Source organism: Salvia hispanica, chromosome 4 (genome assembly GCF_029641045.1).
Source record: "Salvia hispanica isolate PSC_SH4W2 chromosome 4, Shi_PSC_v1, whole genome shotgun sequence".
In the NCBI taxonomy this organism is placed as follows: Eukaryota; Viridiplantae; Streptophyta; class Magnoliopsida; order Lamiales; family Lamiaceae; genus Salvia; species Salvia hispanica.
The window spans coordinates 44,960,101-44,967,953 of NC_142695.1; the positions used below are offsets into that span (position 1 = coordinate 44,960,101).

At 38.0% G+C, this 7,853-nt stretch overlaps 2 protein-coding genes across 3 annotated transcripts; one reads left to right on the forward strand and one right to left on the reverse strand.

Annotated features, from left to right (window-relative positions):
- The first annotated feature begins 830 nt into the window (after window positions 1–830).
- On the forward strand, window positions 831–4,075 carry LOC125193109 (cold-responsive protein kinase 1-like). Of its 2 annotated transcripts, XM_048090851.2 has the most exons (7): window positions 833–1,120; window positions 1,534–1,738; window positions 2,219–2,331; window positions 2,481–2,691; window positions 2,773–3,007; window positions 3,223–3,373; window positions 3,516–4,075. In XM_048090851.2, exons 2-7 carry the CDS (start codon window positions 1,645–1,647, stop codon window positions 3,840–3,842), a joined length of 1,131 nt encoding a protein of 376 aa, XP_047946808.1. In that variant the 5' UTR covers window positions 833–1,120; window positions 1,534–1,644; the 3' UTR covers window positions 3,843–4,075. The 2 variants fall into 2 exon arrangements, with proteins under 2 accessions (XP_088925873.1, XP_047946808.1); XM_089069747.1 differs by lacking the exon at window positions 2,219–2,331 and having other exon boundaries at window positions 831–1,120; window positions 1,557–1,738.
- Window positions 4,076–4,408: 333 nt separating this feature from the next.
- On the reverse strand, window positions 4,409–7,288 carry LOC125196121 (clathrin light chain 2-like). The gene is made up of 3 exons (XM_048094501.2): window positions 6,840–7,288; window positions 5,175–5,328; window positions 4,409–5,073 (listed from the first exon to the last, which is right to left on the reverse strand). Exons 1-3 carry the CDS (start codon window positions 7,202–7,204, stop codon window positions 4,639–4,641), a joined length of 954 nt encoding a protein of 317 aa, XP_047950458.2. The 5' UTR covers window positions 7,205–7,288; the 3' UTR covers window positions 4,409–4,638.
- Window positions 7,289–7,853: the final 565 nt, after the last annotated feature.

A 7,853-nucleotide genomic window follows, 5' to 3' on the forward strand; every position in this document is an offset into this window, starting at 1 on the left:
GAGGACACAAGGGCTGCGGTGATCGGGGGCGGACAACCCTGAGCCGAGTACTCGGTGTGGACGGGGGGTGTGGACAGCCACAGTGGTGCCCGCGGAGGGCTATTGCGGGCCCGTGCGCCGTGGCGCCGACCGATTTTTATTTTTTTTTAATTTCGTGTATTTTTTATAATTACTCCCTCCCACTCCATTTTCACCCCACACATATCTACACGCGGCGGCGGCGGCAGCGAGGAAGATGGAGAACAAGCGGCAGATTCCAATGACACCACCGAGTAGACGGCCAGCGAGGAAGATGGAGAACAAGTGGTAGATTCCAATGACACCACCGAGTAGACGGTGACGGTGTTTTTAAATTATTTTTTTTATAAAATGTTTGTTGTATAATTTTCCCGTATCTATAATACAACGGATATTTTGGCCCAATTTTTTTTTAATTTTGTTTTCCAATTATTCTCCTTTCGATAATTTTTATTCTAATTGAATTAAAATATACAAACAATTGAAAAATAATGTGATTTATGATCAAAAAGTGTCCACTATGGCTATTGACACTTTTTTTTGGTTGTGAAAGAAAAAAATGGCATTTCCACCATATTCTTCCTAATGTGGACATTCTAAAACTAACAGTACTTGTAACTCCTAGTATAAGACATAAAAAATGACAAAATGTAACTTTCTTATCGTAAGACAGACGGAGTAACATGTCACATTTGTATATATATTCATACGGAGTAGTACTTCATCAGTCTATATATTTGGATGTTTATTCGATTTTTGCGCAATTTAATTAGAAGTGTTATAATTGAGTATTCTGAAAACAGAAGAATTATAGAGGTAGTATTGACAAGTGTGAGAAGCATCCGAGAATTGGAAAAAGACAAAAGCTGCTGCAAATCGCTGTCGATATTTCACATAAAAGGGTTGGACTTCCAGCCAGGCTCTTGCTCTTGTCATGACTACTGACTCCTATTTCTTCGCATTCCACACGGAGCCTATGCATCCACACACTTCTCTTCCAATCTCTCAATCTCATCATCCGATCCTCTCGCCGTCGCGCATTTCGTTCTCGGCGCCGATTGATTTCTCACTGTTCATCTTCGTTTTCCCCCTACCTGAACTGGTTGTGTAATTCGTCCCTCTCTCTCTCCTGGTTGCTTTTTATATTATGCAGTTTGGAATTCTGTGAAATTTTCTTTGGATTGTGATTTGGATGATGTGTATCTCGAATGTAGATGATCTCGTCTTCTACGACGCGATCGAGAGTTTTTATTTCCACTTCGCACTCAAATTAATTCTACCTGTTTGATATTCTCTGTTTGCTTATCGGAGAGTGAGCAATCTCGCATTTCCACCATCACTGTAAAATTGTCATGTTTCCAACGGCATACATCATCATTTTTCTGGTAATTCAAAATATTTGAAACACTTACGATTGCATAAACCGGCGAAATTCGTGGTGAATAAATCTGAGATTTGTGGTGCCTTGTATGCTGTTACTTTTTTAATTTATAATTGCATCAAAATTGTGGACAGGTATTAAAAGTTGAACCATGCAGAAATGTTAATACAAAAAAGCAGGCGAGGTGATAGCTAGTGGAGACAATTTGATTAGCTTTTCTGGAGTAATTGTAGCTGACTGAAAACATGAGCTGTGGATGCTTTGGTGCGTCATCCTTGCTCCGGAAGAGTAGCGAGTCTAGCGACAAAAACGTTCATAACTCCAAACAAGATCAAGAAGGTGCTTGGTGGAGTCCTTGTGGAATTAATTCATACTACTATACTCTTTAAAGCTCTTGATTAATCCAGGATTATGTTTTTATCTCATGTTACATTATGTCATCAGTGGTCCAATGTGCTATTGGTGTGTGCTCTCATTATGCCAGTAGAAAGTACCATTCTGAACACACGAGCTCGTGATCATTCGTAAATATGGTTGCTGATGATTCAGATTATTGATGTATTAATCTTTATCTTTGGTAAAGTTGCCACATAAATATCTTATTTGAACAAGGGTTTTTAGATCTGCAAACATAGTAAGATTGTCACACTCTAAACTAGTTGTAACTGTATCTGTTACCCTAATTAATTGGTAGTACATTGAAAGAAGGAGCACTTTAGTCATGAATCATGATGCCTTATTTCCTTTCCTTATTTTGCTTTACATTTTTTTTTCTCTTTTTTTGCTTTCTTTATAGCTTGTAATTTTTTCACTAAACAGCAATCATCGTCACAAGGACGAGAACTTTCTCATTTGATGAATTGCGTGTAGCAACAAACAACTTCAATATGAGTAACAAAATAGGACGAGGAGGTTTTGGTATAGTTTACAAGGTATTACATAATTCTACAGCTCCCTTTCCTCCTCATCAGCAACTTAACATTATATTTCCAGTGATTACTTTTTGTAGGTACTGTTCTCAGCTTCATCTTATCATTAGATTTTACTAACATTTTCTCCCTCCTCTCCTGGTTTTGCTTAGGGAATTCTGAAAAATGGAATGGTAGTTGCAGTGAAGATGCTCTCTGCTGAGTCAAAGCAGGGAGAGCGTGAATTTTTAACAGAGATTGAGACTATTTCTAATGTCAAACACCCGAACCTAGTTCAGTTACTTGGGTGCTGTGTTCATGGACGTGACCAGATTTTGGTGTATGAATATTTAGTAAATAACAGTATTGATCGTGCATTGCTAGGTAAGTGGTATGTTGGTTTTGAAAAATGAAACAGTTCAAATTTTCTTTGCTATACAAAGTACTAAGCTTTAAATATTGCAGGTCCAACGAGATCTGTAAAACTTGATTGGGGGAGAAGGTCTGCCATCTGCTTGGGTACCGCCAGAGGGCTTGAATTCCTTCACGAACAACTCGTGCCTCGCATCGTGCATAGAGACATCAAAGGTAGCAATATTCTTTTGGACGCGGACTTCCAACCAAAAATTGGAGACTTTGGATTGGCTAAACTTTTCCCGGACAATATATCCCACATTACCACAAAAATAGCAGGAACGACGTACGTCCCTTTTGTATAATTTCATACTGTTCCCAATTCCCAAATGCAAAAACTAGGGCACAAACTTGTCTTTGGAATGCTACCTTTTGTTTTGTTCATGACATTGTATTAACACTCATACTGGTATTTTGATGCTGACATGCTGTCATCATTTTTAGAATTCATGTTCCTTTGTTTAGGTAGACTGACTTCTTCCTTTGGTTTGTGCTGAACAGAGGTTACCTTGCTCCTGAATATGCATTAGGTGGTCGTTTGACAGTGAAGGCCGATGTCTATAGCTATGGGATTCTTACACTCGAAGTTGTAAGTGGCAGAACTTGGGAGAATGCTGATCACGGAGGCGCTCAAAAGTTGCTAGCTGAATGGGTACGCGATTCATTCCAATTTACATGTGATCGAACTTCATGGATCTCTCAACTTCAGTTCATACTTTAACTTTTGCTAGCTAATGTTGTTCCATATTTTCTGTTGACTGTTATACTTTCTTTCTCAACGGATTGCTCCATAGGCATGGGAGCTATATCAAGAAGCGAAACTGCTGGATCTGGTTGACCCCGAACTGGAAGAATTTCCGGAGAAGGAGGTTCTGAGGTACGTGAAAGTTGCCCTCTTCTGTACCCAAGCAGCCGCAAGCAGAAGGCCATTGATGAGCCAGGTGATAGAGATGCTCTCAAGAAATGTTCGACTCAATGTGAATGAACTCACACCTCCGGGTTTCTTCGATGATTCAGCAAGTCTTAATGGTGGATCAGCAAAGGTTAAGTTATCTGGCGCTTCAACCAGTTATCAGATGAACTCTTTTGCCTCCACAATCACTCAGGTGACCCCAAGATGAGGTTGGATTCTACTTCCTTCAATACACCTTCTCCTTCATTTTCTTATTTGTAAAGTGACCCAATACCAATATATGTTGATTCGTTTCTACTCTATTACAAAATAAAATATGCCAGTATATGGGCTTCAAATTCGGTATCTAATTGGATATGTAGACCATCTGATGAATCTCAACCAACGGAGATGATTTGTGTGTAAACTGTGTAAAGTAAAGTTTTTTATGTTCCTCTATTAGTAGGGTTGTAAATGAGCAGAGCCAAATATGTCTCAGAGCTCTATCTAAGCCACCCTTTTCCTCCTGCTTCCTGCTTGAGCTTGGCTAGTCAGTTACATGGCAACATCTTTTTCAAGCTCGATTTTAGCTCATCAAAAATTTTGATAATATATTACACGAGCCCGAGTGTGAATCTGTTTAGGGTCGAGCTGGAGCTCAGGTTTAGCCATACTTCAAAAAGGTCACGACTAACTGGTTCATTTATAAGGGACTATTTATGAGACAGGTAATATATTTCTCGAATGCATGTTACAGCATCAACAGCTACCCAAATCATGAGAAAACAAGAGAAATTAAGCAAAGATTACAACAACAAAATATGTTCATACAATTATACTACAAAAACAAGAATGTTCTATGGTAATAAGCTCAAAACACAGTACTGCGTGGTTCAGTCATATTTTCTTGGTTCGTCAATTTCAAGAAAGGGAAACATAAGGATTAGTAAATTGCAAATTTAATATAAAATACAAATTTCTGGATTCACGGTGCCAAAGAGCATCCTCTCAAATACTCAGCAGAATCAGCTACTTGGCTGGTCTTCGGTTGGAGCAGCAGCAGGTTCTTCCGATGCCTGAGCACCAGCAGCACCATTAGGCGCAGACTCTTCCACGGCTTCTTTAGCTGAAGTTGGTTTATCGCTCGTTTCCTTTACATCTTTCTTGCCTTTCCCATCCTTGCTATCTTTCGCATCCTTAGCTGGAGCAGGTGGGGGTGGAAGCATGTGTGGTGGGGGATTGTGTTTCAGCTTGATCAATATCCCGCGCATCCTTGAAAGGTCAGTTGGTTTGCCGGGCTTGGGGCCTTGGACGACTGTGATGGACGGCTTCTTATCTTGGTCCTTCTTCTTTCCTCTCTTCTCGATGTGGGCCACTTCGTTAGGGACGAGCTCTGCTATGGATTTCCAGTAGTGTTTATCAGCCTCTTTGTGGAATTTTTCTTGACTGGCTAGGGATAACTGTTTCCAAAATTGTAAATAAAGCATCAGGGTAAAGATTGCAGTTGTATATTAGTATAAATTAAGTGATGATCTTCATTCTTCAAGATGAAAACGCAAACCTTCTCTTTTTCTCTGTTAGTGTTCTTGTTAGTCTCCACATTAAGCTTTGTCTTCTCATAGAAAGCTTTTATAAACTCTTCACCTTCTATAATAATTTGGATCCGCATCTCCTTTTCCTTCTTTTCCTTCTCTTCCAGACGAATGGTGTTTAGCCTGCAAACAAAAATCAGGAAAAAATTATTATCAGCAGATTCTTATACCCTTTGTCATTTAAATTGTTGAACTTAAAATTAAAACTAAAATTTGATACTACTACATTGACAGCCATAAAAGGTATCCTCATTTTCTAAAAGTTTTAAAACTAGCCTTATGGTTTCACGGACTAGACATTCTCTTATTTGGCAAGCATTTCATCAATTAATATTGAACCAAACAAAACCTTACAAGTTACAACCAACATCCAATTAATTTAAAGTCAGGCAAATTTATTTATGTTCATGTCAAAACGATGGATCTTTCATAAAATTGAACACACTGTGATTATCATATTGTTCACATGACACAAATATGCTATACCCAAAATATTTCTTCACGCAGACAATTAATAATCCAAACCTTTCATGCTCTCTACTTTTACTAAGTAAAACCACACAATTATGTGAGCTAACCGGATCATCAAATAAGACTAAGGATATGGAAGTAGTTAGGAACATGCTACAAAAGACCTGCTTTTTATGTCAAACTAATAAATATCTATCACCGAGACAAATTAGGAATCTAACTTAACACGATCAATAAAAGAAAAGGTGCAACTTCGTGAAATTAAGTGTTCAGTCAGCCTCTAGCTTGGTTATTTTAGTGCGATTTAGTATTTTGCTGATACTGACGAAGTGAATTCTATTTGGAAAACAATGCCCCTATCGAAGTTATTTCAGCCACGCCTCGAATCGCCACTAAATACTAGTACTAATTTAGTAAGAAATCAGGGTACTCCCAAAGACTTAATTTAATATAACCCAAGTCGCTGCCTAGAAAATCAATCTTCATGAACATGTGAACATCCTTATTTATCTTCACCTACCTATTCTTTGATTACCATAGATGTCTTGCTTTACTAAGCTCGTATGAACTACTCTGATCACGTAAAACATTGAAATCAAGTTGACAAGCATATAGTTTAGGATTAAGGTGATATCGTGGTGTCTCTGAAAATTAATTATCCGGTTGTTCTCATCTAGATTGAGATGTTAAACAAAGCTGCCTAAATAACTACATCTTGATCCTTCCTATTGACCTCAAGTCCCCAACCAATTGATCTAGCAACTACCAGGTTGCAGAGAGCTATAATCAGTCTTAGAGAACTGAATCTACATATGTGCTGAAATATAGGGATGGTTGTATATATTTACTAATATACTACTCCTACTATCCAGGTTTACCCATGCCAATTAACAAATCAAATAAGTAGATTGTCCAAGTTCTAAGATCCATTGATACAAATCAATTATGCCGACAATCTCCCTAAATTATATAAGTACTTCCTCTCACCGCTCCTTTTCACCGAACTAAAATCCAGCAATAGATCTCCACAAATTAGTAAAATTGATAATTAACAAGCTTCAATAAACTTGACCGAAGCACTATGAAGCAGATCCGACGATGTGTACGAGCAGAAAACAAAAAATCAACAACTTAATTACTGAACAGAAGTGCAGAAACCTCACCTCCGCCATTCGCGAAGGGCGAATCCTTCTTCCTGCATCTCATTAGGAGGCGGCAGGATCGGTCCGTCCGAGGTGAATAAGCCCTCGGAGTCCTGGCCAAGATCGTACGGCGAGCTGCCGTTGCCGTTCGAGATCGGAACCGAAGCGTCGTGGTCGAAAGGCTCAGCATTGGAGTCGAATCCGAATGGATCGGAGGAGTTTGGCAGGTCTACTGGAACTTGGTCGGATTCCGAGTATTCAGGCGAGAAGGCGGAGCCTGAGTAGGGCGGTGCGTCGGCGGAGGAGAAGGCAGAATAGGAATCGGCGTAGCTGGTGTGTCCTTCGTAGTCAAATGGAGGAGCTGCCGCGTCGTCGAAGGATGCCATCTCTCTCTCTCTCTCAATTTTCTCTCACCGATTTTCGTATTGCTTCTCTCTTTTTTAGGCTTCTAGCTGAAAATAATATGGCGTATGTTAGTGATTATTCATTTAATACACTACCATACATTTATTTATGTTATCATATCCCTTACCCCAATTTTAAAGCAACTCATTCATTTTCCTTATCATATCATCATTAACATAAATTTATACACCTTATGTTAGACCATTATCTTATACAATCTCATACTACCTTTTCTCATTTCTTTTCTCTTAGTAAATCTTTTTTAATTATCATTCAATTTGTAAAATTTGATACCACTATAAGTAACAAAATTATTTTATTATAGTATTAAAATTACAAGAACTAAGATTAAAAATTAATGAAGTAGTTTAGTACTTCCTCCCTCCCAACTAAGTTGAATAGAGTATTATTTATTGGAATATTTCAATTAAGTTGAGTCATTTTCTACTTTTACAAATAAAAATAAAACATTTAATCACTATTACTTTATTTTATTATTTATTTATTTTATCTTTTTTTTTTCTATTTTTAACATAATTTTTTTGTATTTCTGTGTTAAAGTTTTTACTTATTTTAGTGACGGAGGGAGTACTAAATTTTTTTTAGAGAAATTATGTTAGATTTGTGAAT

Excerpts from the sequence above, each read along its gene's own strand:
- LOC125193109 (XM_048090851.2), top strand. The coding sequence starts at position 1,645 with ATGAGCTGTGGATGCTTTGGTGCGTCATCCTTGCTCCGGAAGAGTAGC. Across the intron at positions 2,332-2,480 it reads GTTTTGGTATAGTTTACAAG|GGAATTCTGAAAAATGGAAT; the intron begins GTATTACATAAT and ends GGTTTTGCTTAG. Across the intron at positions 3,008-3,222 it reads ACAAAAATAGCAGGAACGAC|AGGTTACCTTGCTCCTGAAT; the intron begins GTACGTCCCTTT and ends TGTGCTGAACAG.
- LOC125196121 (XM_048094501.2), bottom strand. The coding sequence starts at position 7,204 with ATGGCATCCTTCGACGACGCGGCAGCTCCTCCATTTGACTACGAAGGA. Across the intron at positions 5,329-6,839 it reads GCCCTTCGCGAATGGCGGAG|GCTAAACACCATTCGTCTGG; the intron begins GTGAGGTTTCTG and ends TTTTGTTTGCAG. Across the intron at positions 5,074-5,174 it reads CTAACAGAGAAAAAGAGAAG|TTATCCCTAGCCAGTCAAGA; the intron begins GTTTGCGTTTTC and ends TTTTGGAAACAG.